The sequence below is a fragment of the Dendropsophus ebraccatus genome, chromosome 4 (assembly GCF_027789765.1).
Source record: "Dendropsophus ebraccatus isolate aDenEbr1 chromosome 4, aDenEbr1.pat, whole genome shotgun sequence".
Classification (NCBI taxonomy): Eukaryota; Metazoa; Chordata; class Amphibia; order Anura; family Hylidae; genus Dendropsophus; species Dendropsophus ebraccatus.
The window spans coordinates 4,421,316-4,443,313 of NC_091457.1; the positions used below are offsets into that span (position 1 = coordinate 4,421,316).

At 50.8% G+C, this 21,998-nt stretch overlaps 1 protein-coding gene across 6 annotated transcripts in view; it reads right to left on the reverse strand.

Annotated features, from left to right (window-relative positions):
* The window catches only part of SCUBE2 (signal peptide, CUB domain and EGF like domain containing 2), an 83,398-nt gene extending 62,675 nt beyond the window's left edge, over nt 1–20,723 (reverse strand). For 2 of the 6 annotated variants that reach the window (XM_069965019.1, XM_069965021.1), the window contains exons 1-4: nt 12,311–12,749; nt 12,073–12,195; nt 8,674–8,799; nt 8,073–8,207 (exon numbers count right to left, since the gene is read on the reverse strand). In XM_069965019.1, coding sequence (XP_069821120.1) covers nt 8,073–8,207; nt 8,674–8,799; nt 12,073–12,195; nt 12,311–12,524 — 598 coding nt within the window. In that variant the 5' untranslated portion in view covers nt 12,525–12,749. Of the gene's footprint in view, nt 1–8,072; nt 8,208–8,673; nt 8,800–12,072; nt 12,196–12,310; nt 12,750–14,360; nt 14,538–20,581 lie in introns of those variants that run through there. The other 4 variants (XM_069965020.1, XM_069965022.1, XM_069965018.1 and 1 more) reach the window with 4 other exon arrangements.
* Between the last annotated feature and the right edge of the window lie 1,275 nt (nt 20,724–21,998).

Genomic DNA, 21,998 nt, shown 5'->3' on the forward strand with positions numbered 1-21,998 from the left:
ACATCTTACCCCCCAACACCTACTGCCCCCACTACAACCACATCTTACCCCCAACACCTACTGCCCCCACTACAACCACATCTTACCCCCCAACACAACTACTGCTCCCCCACTACAACCACATGTTACCCCCCAACACCTACTGCCCCCACTACAACCACATCTTACCCCCTGACACAACTACTGCCCCCCCACTACAACCACATCTTATCCCCCCAACACCTACTGCTCCCACTACAACCACATCTTACCCCCAACACCTACTGCCCCCACTACAACCACATCTTATCCCCCCAACACCTACTGCTCCCACTACAACCACATCTTACCCCCCAACACCTACTGCCCCCACTACAACCACATCTTACCCCCAACACCTACTGCCCCCACTACAACCACATCTTACCCCCCAACACCTACTGCCCCCACTACAACCACATCATCTTAACCCCAACACCTACTGCCCCCCACTACAACCACATCTTACCCCCCAACACCTACTGCCCCCATTACAACCACATCTTACCCCCCACACAACTACTGCCCCCACTACAACCACATCTTACCCCCCAACACCTACTGCCCCCACTACAACCACATCTTACCCCCCCAACACCTACTGCCCCCACTACAACCACATCTTACCCCCAACACCTACTGCCCCCACTACAACCACAACTTACCCCCCAACACCTACTGCCCCCACTACAACCACATCTTACCCCCCAACACCTACTGCCCCCACTACAACCACATCTTACCCCCCAACACCTACTGCCCCCCACTACAAACCACATCTTACCCCCAACACCTACTGCCCCCACTACAACCACATCTTACCCCCCCAACACCTACTGCCCCCACTACAACCACATCTTACCCCCCAACACCTACTGCCCCCCCACTACAACCACATCTTACCCCCCAAACACCTACTGCCCCCCACTACAACCACATCTTACCCCCCGACCCAACTACTGCCCCCCCACTACAACCACATGTTACCCCCCCAACACCTACTGCCCCCACTACAACCACATCTTACCCCCTGACACAACTACTGCCCCCCCCACTACAACCACATCTTACCCCCCCCAACACCTACTGCCCCCACTACAACCACATCTTATCCCCCAACACCTACTGCCCCCACTACAACCCCATCTTACCCCCAACACCTACTGCCCCCACTAAAACCACATCTTACCCCCCGACACAACTACTCCCCCCCCCCACTACAAGCACAACTTACCCCCAACACCTACTGCCCCCCACTACAACCACCTCTTACCCCCAACACCTACTGCCCCCCACTACAACCACATCTTACCCCCCCAACACCTACTGCCCCCACTACAACCACATCTTACCCCCCAACACCTACTGCCCCCACTACAACCACATCTTACCCCCCATCACCTACTGCCCCCACTACAACCACATCTTACCCCCCGACACAACTACTGCCCCCACTACAACCACATCTTACCCCCAACACCTACTGCCCCCACTACAACCACATCTTACCCCCCAACACCTACTGCCCCCACTACAACCACATCATCTTACCCCCAACACCTACTGCCCCCCACTACAACCACATCTTACCCCCCGACACAACTACTGCTCCCCCACTACAACCACATCTTACCCCCAACACCTACTGCCCCCACTACAACCACATCTTACCCCCTGACACAACTACTGCCCCCCACTACAACCACATCTTATCCCCCCAACACCTACTGCTCCCACTACAACCACATCTTACCCCCCAACACCTACTGCCCCCACTACAACCACATCTTACCCCCCAACACCTACTGCCCCCCACTACAACCACATCTTACCCCCCCCAACACAACTACTGCCCCCTACTACAACCACATCTTACCCCCCAACACAACTACTGCCCCCACTACAACCACATCTTACCTCCCAACACCTACTGCCCCCACTACAACCACATCTTACCCCCCAACACCTACTGCCCCCACTACAACCACATCTTACCCCCCAACACCTACTGCCCCCACTACAACCACATCTTACCCCCCAACACCTATTGCCCTCCACTACAACCACATCTTACCCCCCCAACACAACTACTGCCCCCCACTACAACCACATCTTACCCCCCAACACAACTACTGCCCCCACTACAACCACATCTTACCCCCCGACACAACTACTGCCCCTACTAAAACCACATCTTACCCCCCAACACAACTACTGCCCCCACTACAACCACATCTTACCCCCCAACACCTACTGCCCCCACTACAACCACATCTTACCCCCCAACACCTACTGCCCTCCACTACAACCACATCATCTTACCCCCCAACACCTACTGCCCCCCCACTACAACCACATCTTACCCCCAACACCTACTGCCCCCACTACAACCACATCTTACCCCCCAACACCTACTGCCCTCCACTACAACCACATCTTAACCCCCCAACACAACTATTGCCCCCCACTACAACCACATCTTACCCCCCAACACCTACTGCCCCCCACTACAACCACATCTTACCCCCCGACACAGCTACTGCCCCCCACAACAACCACATCTTACCCCCCAACACAACTACTGCCCCCACTACAACCACATCTTACCCCCCAACACCTACTGCCCCCACTACAACCACATCTTACCCCCAACACCTACTGCCCCCACTACAACCCCATCTTACCCCCAACACCTACTGCCCCCACTACAACCACATCTTACCCCCAACACCTACTGCCCCCACTACAACCACATCTTACCCCCCGACACAACTACTGCCCCCACTACAACCACATCTTACCCCCCAACACCTACTGCCCCCACTACAACCACATCTTACCCCCCCAACACCTACTGCCCCCCACTACAACCACATCTTACCCCCCCAACACAACTACTGCCCCCTACTACAACCACATCTTACCCCCCAACACAACTACTGCCCCCACTACAACCACATCTTACCCCCCAACACCTACTGCCCCCACTACAACCACATCTTACCCCCCAACACCTACTGCCCTCCACTACAACCACATCATCTTACCCTCCAACACCTACTGCCCCCCACTACAACCACATCTTACCCCCCAACACCTACTGCCCCCCCCACTACAACCACATCTTACCCCCAACACCTACTGCCCCCACTACAACCACATCTTACCCCCCAACACCTACTGCCCTCCACTACAACCACATCTTACCCCCCCAACACCTACTGCCCCCACTACAACCACATCTTACCCCCCAACACCTACTGCCCCCACTACAACCACATCTTACCCCCCAACACCTACTGCCCTCCACTACAACCACATCTTACCCCCCCAACACAACTACTGCCCCCCACTACAACCACATCTTACCCCCCAACACAACTACTGCCCCCACTACAACCACATCTTACCCCCCGACACAACTACTGCCCCCCACTACAACCACATCTTACCCCCCCAACACAACTACTGCCCCCACTACAACCACATCTTACCCCCAACACAACTACTGCCCCCACTACAACCACATCTTACCCCCCAACACCTACTGCCCCCACTACAACCACATCTTAACCCCCAACACCTACTGCCCCCACTACAACCACATCTTACCCCCCAACACCTACTGCCCCCCACTACAACCACATCTTACCCCCCAACACCTACTGCCCCCCCCCACTACAACCACATCTTACCCCCCAACACAACTACTGCCCCCACTACAACCACATCTTACCCCCCCAACACAACTACTGCCCCCACTACAACCACATCTTACCCCCCGACACAACTACTGCCCCCACTACAACCACATCTTACCCCCCAACACAACTACTGCCCCCACTACAGCCACATCTTACCCCCCGACACAACTACTGCCCCCACTACAACCACATCTTACCCCCCAACACAACTACTGCCCCCCCTACAACCACATCTTACCCCCCAACACAACTACTCTTTCTACTGCATCGTGTTCTTTTTGTAGACAGTATCACACAGGGTAGGATTAGATACACCTGTGGTACTTGGAGGGTATGTTACTCTTTCTGTGACATTGTGTTCTCTTTGTCGATGGTATCAAACAGGGTAGGATTAGATACACCTGTGGTACACCAGGTTCTCTTTGTAGATGGTGATTGGAATGAGAACAGAGGAAACCCCGGAAGCTGCAGAGATCAGGAGATAGAGAAGAGACTAAACATCTCTGCTGACGTCCGCAACTCTGAACCTGACAGTGAGCGGGAGTCAGAAGGTTATTAGGGTGCCGGCTCTTGGGGGTCCCGGTGACCGCACAAATCACAGGGCAATGGGGTCCGGGGGGAGGGGGATAGGCGTGGTGGGAAAGACACATCACATGGCTATGGGGTCCGGGGGGACACATCACATGGCTATGGGGTCTGGGGGGACACATCACATGGCTATGGGGTCTGGGGGGACACATCACATGGCTATGGGGTCCAGGGGGACACATCACATGGCTATGGGGTCCGGGAGACACATCACAGGGCTATGGGGTCCGGGGGGACACATCACATGGCTATAGGGTCCGGGAGACACATCACATGGCTATGGGGTCCGGGGGGACACATCACATGGCTATGGGGTCCGGGGGGACACATCACATGGCTATGGGGTCCGGGGGGACACATCACATGGCTATGGGGTCTGGGGGGACACATCACATGGCTATGGGGTCCGGGGGGACACATCACATGGCTATGGGGTCCGGGGGGACACATCACATGACTATGGGGTCCGGGAGACACATCACAGGGCTATGGGGTCCGGGGGGACACATCACATGGCTATGGGGTCCGGGGGGACACATCACAGGGCTATGGGGTCCTGATCACAGGGCTATGGGGTCCTGGGGGACACATCACAGGGCTATGGGGTCCGGGGGGACACATCACATGGCTATGGGGTCCGGGGGGACACATCACATGGCTATGGGGTCCGGGAGACACATCACAGGGCTATGGGGTCCGCGGGGACACATCACATGGCTATGGGGTCCGGGAGACACATCACATGGCTATGGGGTCCGGGGGGACACATCACATGGCTATAGGGTCCAGGAGACACATCACATGGCTATGGGGTCCGGGAGACACATCACATGGCTATGGGGTCCGGGGGGACACATCACAGGGCTATGGGGTCCGGGCGGATACATCACAGGGCTATGGGGTCCGGGGGGACACATCACATGGCTATGGGGTCCGGGGGGACACATCACATGGCTATGGGGTCCGGGGGGACACATCACATGACTATGGGGTCCGGGAGACACATCACAGGGCTATGGGGTCCGGGGGGACACATCACATGGCTATGGGGTCCGGGGGGACACATCACAGGGCTATGGGGTCCTGATCACAGGGCTATGGGGTCCTGGGGGACACATCACAGGGCTATGGGGTCCGGGGGGACACATCACATGGCTATGGGGTCTGGGGGGACACATCACATGGCTATGGGGTCCGGGAGACACATCACAGGGCTATGGGGTCCGGGGGGACACATCACATGGCTATGGGGTCCGGGAGACACATCACATGGCTATAGGGTCCAGGAGACACATCACATGGCTATGGGGTCCGGGAGACACATCACATGGCTATGGGGTCCGGGGGGACACATCACAGGGCTATGGGGTCCGGGCGGATACATCACAGGGCTATGGGGTCCGGGGGGACACATCACATGGCTATGGGGTCCGGGGGGATACATCACATGGCTATGGGGTCCGGGGGGACACATCACATGGCTATGGGGTCCGGGGGGACACATCACAGGGCTATGGGGTCCGGGGGGATACATCACATGGCTATGGGGTCCGGGGGGACACATCACATGGCTATGGGGTCCGGGGGGACACATCACAGGGCTATGGGGTCCGGGGGGACACATCACATGGCTATGGGGTCCGGGAGACACATCACAGGGCTATGGGGTCCTGGGGGACATATCACATGGCTTTGGGGTCCGGGGGCCATGAGGGATGGTACAATCAGGTGGGGTTGTATAGCTGCCCCATTCCTTCCCTTTATGGGGGGGCACTGTGTATATATGTATACAGCCTGTAGCATATGGGGGAGCACCGCTCATTGGACAGCCCCTGTTGTGTGCAGGGGAAGAGCCACACAATCACTTGAGGTCCTTAGAGAAAGGTGGCAGAAGGGGGCGGAGACTCTCAGTTAGTCCCTTATTGTGAATGTGCTGCCGGTGACAGCCCAGTGACCGCCCGGCTCCCCCATTACGGCCACATCTCCCTCATTAGGCCCAGCTGGCTTTTTGATCCTTTTTTTCCCACAGTAAGAACAAAACAATGATCCCTCCATCCGAGCAACTGTGCAGGAGATGAAAGAGCCGCCCGGCCGCTGTCACTCCCCCATTACTGTCGCCCCCCTGTGAAATCTCCGCACTCACAGGCCCAATGCGCCCCACCACCCACCCACCCCCGTCACCCGACTCCCTGCCCGAACCCACTGACTTCTCTCTGTGTCATGGAAGCCCCCCTATATCAGGTAACAGGCATAACACCGCTCATAGAGAACACAGCAGCATCGGGGTGCCCCCCAATACTGTATATACACACACAGGACCCCATATATTATACTTCACAAAGGGAGGCTCATATATGTGTATTATAGCAAGTATATTCCTGTATATAGGGGCAGTATTATAGTAGTATATTCCTGTATATAGGGGGCAGTATTATAGTAGTTATATTCCTGTATATAGGAGGCAGTATTATAGTAGTTATATTCCTCTATATAGGGGCAGTATTATAGTAGTTATATCCCTGTATATAGGAGCAGTATTATAGTAGTATATTCCTGTATATAGGGGGCAGTATTATAGTAGTTATATTCCTGTATATAGGAGGCAGTATTATAGTAGTTATATCCCTGTATATAGGGAGCAGTATTATAGTAGTATATTCCTGTATATAGGGAGCAGTATTATAGTAGTATATTCCTGTATATAGGAGCAGTATTATAGTAGTTATATTCCTGTATATAGGGGCAGTATTATAGTAGTTATATCCTTGTATATAGGAGCAGTATTATAGTAGTTATATTCCTGTATATAGGAGGCAGTATTATAGTAGTTATATTCCTGTATATAGGAGAAGTATTATAGTAGTTATATTCCTGTATATAGGAGCAATATTATAGTAGTATATCCCTGTATATAGGAGCAGTATTATAGTAGTTATATTCCTGTATATAGGGGCAGTATTATAGTAGTTATATTCCTGTATATAGGGGCAGTATTATAGTAGTATATTCCTGTATATAGGAGCAGTATTATAGTAGTTATATTCCTGTATATAGGAGTAGTATTATAGTAGTTATATCCCTGTATATAGGAGCAGTATTATAGTAGTATATTCCTGTATATAGGAGTAGTATTATAGTAGTTATATCCCTGTATATAGGAGTAGTATTATAGTAGTTATATTCCTGTATATAGGAGTAGTATTATAGTAGTTATATCCCTGTATATAGGAGCAGTATTATAGTAGTATATTCCTGTATATAGGAGCAGTATTATAGTAGTTATATTCCTGTATATAGGAGCAGTATTATAGTAGTATATTCCTGTATATAGGAGTAGTATTATAGTAGTTATATTCCTGTATATTGGAGCAGTATTATAGTAGTTATATCCCTGTATATAGGAGCAGTATTATAGTAGTTATATCCCTGTATATAGGAGCAGTATTATAGTAGTTATATCCCTGTATATAGGAGCAGTATTATAGTAGTTATATTCCTGTATATAGGAGCAGTATTATAGTAGTTATATTCCTGTATATAGGAGCAGTATTATAGTAGTTATATTCCTGTATATAGGGGCAGTATTATAGTAGTTATATTCCTGTATATAGGAGCATTATTATAGTAGTTATATTCCTGTATATAGGAGCAGTATTATAGTAGTTATATTCCTGTATATAGGGGCAGTATTATAGTAGTTATATTCCTGTATATAGGAGCAGTATTATAGTATTAAATAAACACACATACAGGTTCACTCACCTTCAGAGCGATGTATACATGTGTGCTGGTTGTCACTCAGAAAGAAGCCATCTTTACAGCGACACTCATAGCTTCCCATGGTGTTGATGCACGTCTGCTGACAGCCCCCGTTGTTTGTCCGACACTCATCCACATCTAGGAGAGGACAGAGAAATGCGTCACTGTGTATAAGCGCTGGTTTAAAGTGGGACACAGAACTACGTTAGAACCTCAATCACACCAACTTCAGATGCTGTAAAACTATTGCTATACTGCGTTGCTAGGACTTTGTACTTCTATAGAACATAAGGACTATAAGGCAGCAGTGAAGAGGTTAATAGCTGCTCACACCGTTATGTAGCCGCCATTCGTCATGACCTCATCACACCTCATCCTTCCTCCAATCACATGGAAAGCAATTGACTCCCGGCTGCCCTCCATTCACCCGGTGCTCCCCTCACAATAAGCAGGATGGTCCTGGGCTATGGCAAAATCCATGCTCAACCCAAACTGAATAAAGTTCATTCACTGTATAAATAAAGGTAAAATATATACACACTATATATATATATATATATATATATATAGTTGAAGTGTATAGATGTAAATGTATAGTCCTTACCCAAGCAGTTGTGCCCATCATGCGCCAACTCAAAGCCGTCGTAACAAGTGCAGCGATAGTTCCCTGGGATGTTTGTACACTCGTGGACGCAGTCTCCATTGTACTCATTATCACATTCGTCAATGTCTGCAGGATAAAGACACAAGTGATTATGATGGATGCTCGGCTCTCTAGAAAAGCCCTTCACAGCTCACTGACATAAGTGAAAACACTCGCCGGCCCTTTAAGAGCCAGATTGTCTTGCAAATCAAGTGTTTTTGTTGCACTTCTCTCCCATTTGAAGTGGCTGCCGAGTGAGCGAGCCTCGGGATCGGGTGACAGTGCGGCTGATTGATGAGCGGCCCTGCCTGGCGAGGGTTAAACCCACAAGTCTCTTACATGACCTGCTACAAGTTATTGTGTGCGCCATGGACGTGATTAATGGAGGGTGACACAAATAAATAAAATAAATACACAAAACAGAGAAAAAACCCTAAAAAAAATCTGAAGAAAAATTAAAAATGTGAAATTTGTAAATTTTGTTGTAGCGTGTATGAGACTCGTACAATGTCGTCCCCTTCTGTAGGACGGCCAGCATTATCAGCCGTGGGAGGTTACCCTAATGTGGGCACAAGTAACAGATAAAGTGTATATACAAGGGCATCTCAATAAATTAGAATATCATCATAATTCAATTCCAAATAATAGAGAGTCATCACACACACACACACACATATATATATATATATATATATATATTATACAGAGTCATTACACACAGTATATATTATATTGAGTCATTACACACAGTATATATATATATATATATATACATATATATATATATATAGTATACAGAGTCATTGCACACAGTATATATTATAATACAGAGTCATTACGCTATATATATATATATATTTTATGTTTATGTTTTAAGGGGGTACTCCGGCAGGGGGGCTTTTTTTTCGATCTGGCCGGGGAGTAGGTGGCTGAGGGCGACGACGTCCACTCAGCCAGTCAGTGACGAAGGTGGGATCCCGCCTCCGTCACTGACTGGCTGAGCAGACTTGAAACGTCACGTCTTAAGCCCGCATCAGAGACCAGGAAGCGGCCAGGCAGCGGGGATCGGAGCGCCGTGATACGGGACCCGCCGCTGGAACCGGGGAGGTGAGTGGACATCGTTGCCCTCAGCCACCTCCTCCCTGGCCAGATCGGAAAAAAAAAGCCCCCCCGTCGGAGTACCCCTTTTATGTGGATGATTATGGTTACAGCCAAGAAAAACTCATCAATTCATTATTTCAGAAAATTAGAATATTATATAAGATCAGATGTAACACAGGAATGTCGGCCAAGTGAAAAGTCTGTACAGTAAAAGCAGTGAATACTATGTGGGGGCTCCTTCTGCATCAATGCGGCATGGAGGCGACCAGCCGGTGGCACTGCAGAGGGGTTATGGAGGGCCAGCTTGCTGTGATAGCCGCCTTCAGCTGGTCTGTATTGTTGGCTGTGGTGTCCCTTATCTTCCTCTATAGATTCTCTATTAGGTTAAGGTCAGGCGAGTTTGCTGGTCAAGCCCAATGATACAGTGAACCAGGTGTTGGTACTTTTGGCCGTGTGGACAGGGGCCAAGTCCTGCTGGAAAATGACAATTCCATCTCTATAAATCTTGTGGGCTGAGAGAAGCATAAAGAGCTCTAATATCTTCTGGTAGATGGCTGTGCTGATAGAACCCAGTGGACCTACTCCAGCAGGTGACAAGGCTCCCCGAACCATTACTGGTTGTAGAAACTTCACACTAGACCTAAAGCAGCTTGGATTGGGCCTCTCTGCTCTTCCTCCGGCAGCTTGGATAGGACCTCTCCACTATTCCTCTGACAGCTTGGAGTGTGTCCGCTCTTCCTCCAGACTCTGGGATCATGATTTCCAAATGAAATGGAAAATTTACCCCGACAATGATAGTGACTGTATGCTGGACATCGCTCCGTATAATAGGAGTGGTATGAGCAGACTACCACCATCTTATATGGGCCACCCAGACAATCTAAGGATCATCCAAACAACGAGCCTAAAGGCCCTATTCCACTGAAGGATAATCGTCCGCATTCCTCCCGTGGAATAGAAAGCAACGATTAGCTGACATTGTTCATGTCGGCTGACTGTTGCATCGCTTGATTTTCAAGCAAGTTGAAAAACAAGCGACTTATATAGCAGCGATCTGCTGCCGTTGCTCTGTGGAATAGGATCGGTGGCTGCAGACCACCGCTATCCTCTCTGGGCTGCCCGGACGATCTAGCGATCACCTGGGCAGCCCCGCGCAGCTCCCTGCGGCCCCCCTGGACTCACCCGCTCGCTGCTGCCGCGTGGAATAGTGGCCTTAACAGCGGCCTCATCCTCTTTGTCGGCCCGTGGAATAGGGCCTTAAGTCCACCCCTCCCCCCTTAAGCTCCCTGCGGTCCACCAGCTTTATGTCGGTGTGTGTAATAGCACAAGCAGGGAACGAGTAGCAAGCGAGGGCTGGCCTCACTGGTCAGCGCTCACTTGCTCCTTAAAGGGAACCTGTCACCTGGGACGCGGGCGCAGAGCCCGCCCAACCCCCCTGGCAGCCCCGGATACTTACTTACCCTTTCCTGCAAGTCCCACTCCTGGAGCCGGTCCCGGGACGGAGATATCGGCGCCCGTAACTGAGCGTGCCCTGTATGCTTTCAAGCAGAGATGAGTCCGATGCCCATAGAGAATGAATAGAGCCGTCATTCTCTATGGCCATCGGACCCATTCCTGCAGCGTGTTCGCACGGCTTCCGATGGGAATATCTCCTTCCCGGAACCGGTTCCAGGAGCGAGACTTGCAGGAAAGGGTAAGTATACGGGGGGTCGGCCGGGCTCTACGCCCGCATCCCGGGTGACAGGTTCGCTTTAATATTGGGCTGTGTAATAGGGCCCTAAGGAACCTTTTAGACGAAGCAATTTTTAACGATTAACGACAAATGAGAGCTACCAAAAATCATTCACCATATTACACAGAAGGATAGTCGTTAGTTATAATCGTGTTAGCTACGATCGTTTACTCCATCTGATCTGATGATTAGTGAACGAATGTGGAATTACAGTGAACGATCAACAATGATTTTAGGTTCAGCTCAAAAGATGCGGTCAACGACCCACGAGCGTACGGTCCCGTGTACTTAGGCCCTAACGGACCTTTTAAAACACTTCGGAAGCTTTTGCAGGGTTTTTGATGATATCCTAATTTATTGAGATGCATGGTCCTTCTCTTCCAGAAACAGCACCGCTCTTGTCTCCAGGTTGTGGAGACGGGAGTGGTGCTACTCTTGGATGGAAGCAGCCATGTTTTTGTATTTGTGGGTAACCCCAGCTGTAGCCTCTCATTGCTAGGCTTTATGGTATATAATGGCGCCCTTACCTTCACACGCTGTGCCTTCCCCTTTATATCCCGCTTTACACACACACTTGTATGCTGTCGGGGTGTCCTGGCATATGGCGTCGATGTGGCAGTCGTCAGTCCCTATGGCACACTCATCAACACCTGAAGAGAGAGAGGAAGGACGGGGTTAATAGCAGTTGTAGTATCTCCTCCATATTATAAAATGGCGCCAAAGTGACTGTAGAAGAAAATCCCTTCAGACATACGAGAAACGTACGAGCAGTGGGGGTCCCATTCACTCCTGTGTATAAAGGCGTTGTGTATTCCAACATAGACCGTGGCACACCCACAGCACGCCTACTGATTAGTGATGCACGATGCACCGAAATATCGATACTACTATCGATATTTCGGGCAGAAAAACCGTTTGGTACCAGGATTTTCTGGTATCGATACTTTATGTTAAACTGCCTAATAACGCAGCTTAACATAAGGTATAGCGCAGAGAACACTGCCGGCGGCTATCTGAGCGCCGGCCATGTTCTCTGTGTGCCGCCCCCTGCCCCCACCTGTCACTTCCTCGGCCCGCTCGTACTCCGCTCCCGGCGGCGCCAAATTTAAATAGCCGGCACATAGCGATCCATGTGTCGGCTATTTTACAGGGTCGATGCTGCTGTCACACCTGACGGCGGCATTTATCCCCTCCTGAGGAGTCTTCTGCATATGGAGCGGCCCCCACCGCTAATGACTGCTGGCCGCGACCTCACGGGCGGCAGTCATTTAACTATTCCCCCCCCCCTACACACTCAGGACCCGCTGCTGCAGCCGGGTCCCCCGTACACGCCAGTTCCCGCTGTTGCAGCCGGGTCCCCCGCGCCGCACCACCACCAGGACCTGCCGGTGCAATGCGGTCCCTCGCAGTGTCACACCCTCCAGTGTCCACAATACTGCGCCACCCCCCCCTTTCCTTTGGGCCGTCCGGTACAGTGGCACAGCAACTCCCAGCATACCTTCTTGTGGGGAGTTGTTTAACACAAGGAGGTATGCTCGGAGTTGTTGCGTCAGGAGGCTGCTAATGCACTACAACTTCCAGAAACACACCTTCTTGTGCACTACAACTCCCAGCATACCTCCTTGGGTACAAAGAGGTATGCTGGGGGTTGTAGTGCACAAGGAGGTATGCTGCTGGGAGTTGTAGTGCATTAGCAGCCTCCTGACACAACAACTCCCAGCATACCTCTGTGTCCACTACAACTCCCAGCATACCTTCTTGTGGGGAGTTGCAGTGCACAAGCAGGTATGCTGGGAGTTGTTGTGCACAAGGAGGTATGCTGCTGGGAGTTGTTGTGTCAGGAGGCTGCTAATGCACTACAACTCCCAGAAGCATACCTCCTTGTGCACTACAACCCCCAGCATACCTCTTTGTGCACAATGAGGTATGCTTGGGGTTGTAGTGCACAAGAAGTTGTGCTGCTGGAAGTTGTGTCAGGAGGTTGTTGCTGTACAACTGCCACTCCCAGCATACCTCCTTGTGCACTACAACCCTCAATATACCTCCTTATGCACTACAACTCCCAGCATACCTTCTTGTGCACTACAACTCCCAGCACACCTTCTTGTGGGGAGTTGTACACAAGGAGGTATGCTGGTGATTTGTAGTGCACAAGGAGGTATGCTGAGGGTTGTAGTGCACAAGGAGGTATGCTGAGGGTTGTAGTGCACAAGGAGGTATGCTGAAAGTTGCAGTTGTGCAGCAGCAGCCTCCCAACACAACATCCGAGCATACCTCTTTGTGTACTACAACTCCCAGCATACCTCCTTGTGTACTACAACTCCCAGCATACCTTCTTATGCACCACAACTCCCAGCATACCCAGTTGTGCACTACAAATGGCCACAAGAAGGTATGCTGGGAGTTGTAGTGCATAAGAAGGTATACTGGGAGTTGTTGTGCACAGGGAGGTATGCTGCGGGGTAGAGGGGAATTAAAAAGTGTTAAAAAAAAGTTTAAATTAAAAAAATCATTATAAAGGTTCTAATAATCCCTGTTCCCTTTTTTCAAAAAAAATATTATATTTGTATTTTTACATATTTTTTTCAAACTTTATTTAGTATCGAATTAGTATCGAGTATCGAAATAAGAAAGCTGGTATTGGTATTGAACTCAAAATTCTGGTATGGTGACATCACTACTACTGATATATACTGTCTGTATATTATACTACATTCCGTTTCAGTCAATTGGAGCACTGTGGGTACACCACAGTATATGGTGGTATCACAGTGTATGAGTAAAGCCAGAAAAGAACGGTTAGTATGTCTCTAACCAAACCACATAAAATGGCGCCACTAGTCTCTGTGAGGAGAAGAGTCATCCATAGAGACAAGGAAATGGAGCCGTTGCCCACAGCAACCAGTCATGGTTAGAAAGTGAAAGGAGAGATAAGATTCAATGTCAGGGTCTATGGGAATTATAGGAGGAGAATTATAAAACAAGGTCTCAGTGCTCATAGCAACCAATCAAATCCCAGCGTTCATTGCAGCCCTGCCTCTAAAAGCAGCCATGTGATTGGTCACTATGGACAGAGCTTAGCATAAGTGATGTGATTGGTCGCTATGGACAGAGCCTAGCCCTATAAAAGGAGCAATGTGATTGGTTGCTATGGACAAAGCTTAGCACTTTAAAAGGAGCAATGTGATTGGTTGCTATGGACAAAGCTTAGCACTTTAAAAGGAGTGATGTGATTGGTCGCTATGGACAGCCTAGAAATATAAAAGGAGCAATGTGATTGGTCGCTATTCACACAGCCTAGAACTATAAAAGGAGCAATGTGATTGGTTATTAGGGGTAAGAACCAAGAATATAAGAGCAACAATGTGATTGGTCAGTGTGGTCCCTGCTGTCCTCTTCATCCCAGAGACTCCTCTCATCATCCAATCACATCACTTGTTACATTTTCTCCTATTTCACAAAGAATGAGAGCTGACATCTGATTGGCTGCCCCCACAGAACGCACCTCCATATTTTTGGCTCCTTTCCATACACTGACAGACGGTAAACATGTCGGTGAAGGTGAGTGGAAACTGGTTTGTTATTAATATCTTTAAATACCTATGGTTTCCGGCTGCCTGTAACTAGAGATTAATGACGGCCAGGTTGGACGTTGGGGTACGTCACGTGGGTAACAGGATGCAGCGTAGGCTAAATAGTCATGTGACACTAAAGAGCAGAGAAGTCGCACCTATTCAGTGATTTGCGATGTCATGTGACCAGTATGGCGGCGTGCCCCAGCCTCCAGCTGTACAGTGGTGTCGGCTCCCGTCATGGCCGCATTCCTCCGCTCGGCCTCTGCTTTCTCTCAATCTTTGGCTCTCTTCCTCCATGACGGATCATCTTCCCACGTTTCTTTTTTTATTTGGAGATGGGAAAAATTCTACCGAGGTGGCGAAATTCTTCATCATCTACAAATCCAAGATGGCCTCAACAACGCAGAGTTATAGCGACAGTGGATTTGTCGCTAGGAGAGCCGGATGACCAAACCGGTGGGACCCTTCATGACCTTTAAGCTGGCTGTCCCCCAAAGTCCCCCCATCTTACAACACGACCTAGGGGATTTGTCCATAAGAAATGGGGTGATAAGCAGTTTGGCGGCCATGAGCGATTGTACCAGCGTCCTGTCACCCCAAACCCATCCCCCCCACTCCTGAATGAGAAAATTCTGATATATATATATATATATATATATATATATGCACCGAGATTTGGGGTCACATATAACCAGGATTGCTCTGTGTGCAGCTACACAGGACCAGCCTGCTGGGACATGTAGTTCTACAGCACATGATGACGGCCTTATAAAAATGGCCGCCTGTGTTGTGTCGAAGCTCCCAGTCCGACCCCATCAACGATGCCGCTGCCGCCCGGGACCTGGACTGGAGAGTGGAACTTGGCATAAACCTTTTCCAGTTAGATGTACTTGTTGTGTGGACGTCGCATATCAGGTGGCAGCGAGAGGGAAGACTGGGCGCATTGTGAGCGCAACGGGGAAAAGCTGCGAGAGGACACGTGGTGATGGGAAAGAGACGTCAGGGGGTATTACAGCCACCCCGAGACCCCCACAACAGCAAAGGCTGGGACCCCCTAAGTTACCAGTCACCTCCAGAGCTGCACTCACTATTATACTCGAGTTACCTCCGGAGCTGCACTCACTATTATACTCCAGTCACCTCCAGAGCTGCACTCACTATTATACTCCAGTCACCTCCAGAGCTGCACTCACTATTATACTCCAGTCACCTCCAGAGCTGCACTCACTATTATACTCCAGTCACCTCCAGAGCTGCACTCACTATTATACTCCAGTCACCTCCACAGCTGCACTCACTATTATACTCCAGTTACCTCCAGAGCTGCACTCACTATTATACTCCAGTCAACTCCAGAGCTGCACTCACTATTATACTCCAGTCAACTCCAGAGCTGCACTCACTATTATACTCTAGTTACCTCCAGAGCTGCACTCACTATTATACTCCAGTTACCTCCAGAGCTGCACTCACTATTATACTTCTGTCACCTCCAGAGCTGCACTCACTATTATACTCCAGTCACCTCCAGAGCTGCACTAACTATTATACTCCAGTTACCTCCAGAGCTGCACTCACTATTATACTTGTTACCTCCAGAGCTGCACTCACTATTATACTCCAGTCACCTCCACAGTTGCACTCACTATTATACTCCAGTTACCTCCAGAGCTGCACTCACTATTATACTCCAGTTACCTCCAGAGCTGCACTCACTATTATACTCCAGTTACCTCCAGAGCTGCACTTACTATTATACTTCAGTCAACTCCACAGCTGCACTCACTATTATACTCCAGTTACCTCCAGAGCTGCACTCACTATTATACTCCAGTCACCTCCAGAGCTGCACTAACTATTATACTCCAGTTACCTCCAGAGCTGCACTCACTATTATACTCCAGTCATCTCCAGAGCTGCACTCACTATTATACTCCAGTCACCTCCAGAGCTGCACTAACTATTATACTCCAGTTACCTCCAGAGCTGCACTCACTATTATACTCGTTACCTCCAGAGCTGCACTCACTATTATACTCCAGTCACCTCCACAGTTGCACTCACTATTATACTCCAGTTACCTCCAGAGCTGCACTCACTATTATACTCCAGTTACCTCCAGAGCTGCACTCACTATTATACTCCAGTTACCTCCAGAGCTGCACTTACTATTATACTTCAGTCAACTCCACAGCTGCACTCACTATTATACTCCAGTTACCTCCAGAGCTGCACTCACTATTATACTCCAGTCACCTCCAGAGCTGCACTAACTATTATACTCCAGTTACCTCCAGAGCTGCACTCACTATTATACTCCAGTCATCTCCAGAGCTGCACTCACTATTATACTGCAGTCACCTCCACAGCTGCACTCACTATTATACTCCAGTCACCTCCAGAGCTGCACTCACTATTCTGCTGTTACATCATGTCTTGCCCTCCAGTTACCTCCAAAGCTGCACTTACTATTCTGCTGTTACATCTGTCTGTTACCACGTATCTCCGTCTGTTACCATGTATCTCCGTCTGCTACCACGTATCTCCGTCTGTTACCACGTATCACCGTCTGTTACCACGTATCGTATCGCCGTCTGTTACCACGTATCACCGTCTGTTACCACGTATCACCGTCTGTTACCACGTATCACCGTCTGTTACCACGTATCTCCGTATGTTACCACGTATCACCGTCTGTTACCACGTATCGTATCGCCGTCTGTTACCACGTATCACCGTCTGTTACCACGTATTGCCGTATGTTACCACGTATCGCCGTCTGTTACCACGGATCGCCGTCTGTTACCACGTATCTCCGTCTGTTACCACGTATCACCGTCTGTTACCACGTATCGCCGTCTGTTACCACGTATCACCGTCTGTTACCACGTATTGCCGTATGTTACCACGTATCGCCGTCTGTTACCACGGATCACCGTCTGTTACCACGTATCTCCGTCTGTTACCACGTATTACCGTCTGTTACCACGTATCGCCGTCTGTTACCACGGATCACGGACATGTTACATCATGTCTTGCCCTCCAGTTACCTCCAAAGCTGCACTTACTATTCTGCTGTTACATCTGTCTGTTACCACGTATCTCCGTCTGATACCACGTATCACCGCCTGTTACCACGTATCACCGTCTATTACCACGTATCACCGTCTGTTACCACGTATCTCCGTCTGCTACCACGTATCGTATCGCCGTCTGTTACCACGTATCACCGTCTGTTACCACGTATCACCGCCTGTTACCACGTATCTCCGTCTGTTACCACGTATCTCCGTCTGTTACCACGTATCTCCGTCTGTTAACACGTATCACCGTCTGTTACCACGTATCGTATCGCCGTCTGTTACCACGTATCACAGTCTGTTACTCCGTATCGCCGTCTGTTACCACGTATCGCCGTCTGTTACCACGTATCACCGCCTGTTACATCATGTCTTGCCCTCCAGTTACCTCCAAAGCTGCACTTACTATTCTGCTGTTACATCTGTCTGTTACCACGTATCTCCGTCTGTTACCACGTATCGCTGTCTGTTACCACGTATCGCCGTCTGTTACCACGTATCACCGCCTGTTACCACGGATCGCCGTCTGTTACCACGTATCTCCGTCTGTTACCACGTATCACCGCCTGTTACCACGTATCTCCGTCTTTTACCACGTATCACCGTCTGTTACCACGTATCTCCGTCTGTTACCACGTATCTCCGTCTGTTAACACGTATCACCGTCTGTTACCACGTATCGTATCGCCGTCTGTTACCACGTATCACAGTCTGTTACTCCGTATCGCCGTCTGTTACCACGTATCGCCGTCTGTTACCACGTATCACCGCCTGTTACATCATGTCTTGCCCTCCAGTTACCTCCAAAGCTGCACTTACTATTCTGCTGTTACATCTGTCTGTTACCACGTATCTCCGTCTGTTACCACGTATCGCTGTCTGTTACCACGTATCGCCGTCTGTTACCACGTATCACCGCCTGTTACCACGGATCGCCGTCTGTTACCACGTATCTCCGTCTGTTACCACGTATCACCGCCTGTTACCACGTATCTCCGTCTTTTACCACGTATCACCGCCTGTTACCACGTATCACCGCCTGTTACCACGTATCGCCGTCTGTTACCATGTATCGTATCGCCGTCTGTTACCACGGATCACGGACATGTTACATCATGTCTTGCTTTCCAGTTACCTCCAAAGCTGCACTTACTATTCTGCTGTTACATCTGTCTGTTACCACGTATCTCCGTCTGTTACCACGTATCGCCGTCTGTTACCACGTATCTCCGTCTGTTACCACGTATCGCCGTCTGTTACCACGTATCTCCGTCTGTTACCACGTATCTCCGTCTGTTAGCACGTATCACCGTCTGTTACCACGTATCGTATCGCCGTCTGTTACCACGTATCACCGTCTGTTACCACGTATCGCCGTCTGTTACCACGTATCTCCGTCTGTTACCACTTATCTCCGTCTGTTACCACGTATCACCGTCTGTTACCACGTATCACCGTCTGTTACCACGTATCGTATCGCCGTCTGTTACCACGTATCACCGTCTGTTACCACGTATCTCCGTCTGTTACCACGTATCACCGTCTGTTACCACGTATCGTATCGCCGTCTGTTACCACGTATCACCGTCTGTTACCACGTATCGTATCGCCGTCTGTTACCACGTATCTCCGTCTGTTACCACGTATCGCCGTCTGTTACCACGTATCGCCGTCTGTTACCACGTATCTCCGTCTGTTACCACGTATCACCGTCTGTTACCACGTATCACCGTCTGTTACCACGTATCGTATCGCCGTCTGTTACCACGTATCACCGTCTGTTACCACGTATCACCGTCTGTTACCATGTATCTTGGCTTCATATAATGTATCGCCCTGTGTTACCATGTATCGCAGTTTGTTACATTGTATCACAGTTTGATACACTACATTGCCGTTTGTTGCCACATATCGCGGCTTGTTACATTGTATCAGTTTGATACAATACATTACGGTTTATTATAATGTATTGCGGCTTGTTACGTCTCGCGGTTCGTTACCATGTATCATTCTGGAGTCCCAGAGTCCAGACACTGCCGAAGTTTGTTCCCATTCACTGACAATAGACTTCCCCCCCAGGTCTATTATAACCGGCAGAAGTCATTATAATAGTGTCAGGACAATGGGGGGCGCCCTATAACCTGCCGCCCACGTCACCGGGTCACTGTCACCGCGTAAGGTGACGTCAGTGAAGACATTCCCCACATTCCTGGGACTGATACCACGGACCTGGACAGCTGCTTAGATACAGGTATCACACGCCGCGCTTCACTACGTCCGCTCCGCATTTACCGCTCTGCCTCATTAACCCTCTGGTGCCCAAAACACATGGTCAGCTTTATATACAAATCACACATCATAAAGATGGGGTGAGTACTCACCGGTGTGTGTCCGGCCCCCGGGGGCTTGAGAAGTGCAGAGGGGGAGCAGCAGCAACAAGACCTGGAGGGACCTCATAGTGACAGACAGGGGGCGCCCCTCCAGCCTCCTCTCCTGCCTGACCCTCCCCTGAGGAACCCTCCCCTGTCCTGCAGCTTCTATATATACCCCCTCCCCCTGTACAGACCCCTCCTCCTGACCCTCCACCCCCAGACACTCCTGTCCCCCGTATAGACTCCTCCTCTGCACCTGTCCCCCCGTATAGGCCCCTGCTCCCCCACAGACACTCCTGTCCCCCCTGTATAGGCCCCTTCCCCCCCACAGACTCTCCTGTCCAGCCCCCCTGTATAGGCTCCTCCTCTGCACCTGTCCCCCTGTACAGACCCCTCCTCCCCTGCTGTCCCTCTCTTTTCTTGTCCCCCCTTATAGACCCATAATAGATTGTTACCGTCCCCCCTTATAGCCCCCTTCTCCCTCTGTCCCCCCTTATAGCCCCTCTTCTCCCCCTTATAGCCCCCCTTCTCCCTCTGTCCCCCCTTATAGCCCCCTCTTCTCTCTCTGTCCCCCCCTTATAGCCCCTCTTCTCCCTCTGTACCCCCTTATAGCCCCTCTTCTCCCTCTGCCCCTCCTTATAGCCCCTCTTCTCCCTCTGTCCCCCCCTTATAGCCCCCTCCTCTCCTCCTGCCCCCCCTTATAGCCCCCTCCTCTCCTCCTGTCCCCCCCCCCCTTATAGCCCCCTCTTCTCCCTCTGCCCCCCCTTATAGCCCCTCTTCTCCCTCTGTCCCCCCCTTATAGCCCCCTCCTCTCCTCCTGCCCCCCCTTATAGCCCCCTCCTCTCCTCCTGTCCCCCCTTATAGCCCCCTCCTCTCCTCCTGCCCCCCCTTATAGCCCCCTCCTCTCCTCCTGCCCCCCCCTTATAGCCCCCTCCTCTCCTCCTGCCCCCCCTTATAGCCCCCTCCTCTCCTCCTGTCCCCCCTTATAGCCCCCTCTTCCCCCCTTATAGCCCCTCCTCTCCTCCTGATGTGACTCCTCCCCCTCTCTGTGCTCCCCGGTCCCCGGTGCTCTCCGCTCTCTCCCCGGTCTCCTCTCCGGTCTGGCGCTCGGTCGCTGTGAGCTCCGGAGTCTCCGCAGATGATCGGGCGCCCCTCCTCCTCTCCTCCCCCCGGGCTGTGCCGCCCCTCCTCCCCGCCCCCCGTCCCGCTCACTGCACGGGGGGACCACGGGTCCGAGCAACTCCGGGAGGGGACGGGGGGCGGCACGCTGGGACTTGTGGTCCCCTCCAGGACTGCTCACCGGGCAGGAAGGGGTTAGGTGTGAGACCCCCCCCCCCACCTCTGCCCACCTCACACCTTCCTGTGCCCACCTTACCTCTATCCTAACACCCCACACACCCTCCTGTGCCCACCTCCCCCTCTAGTA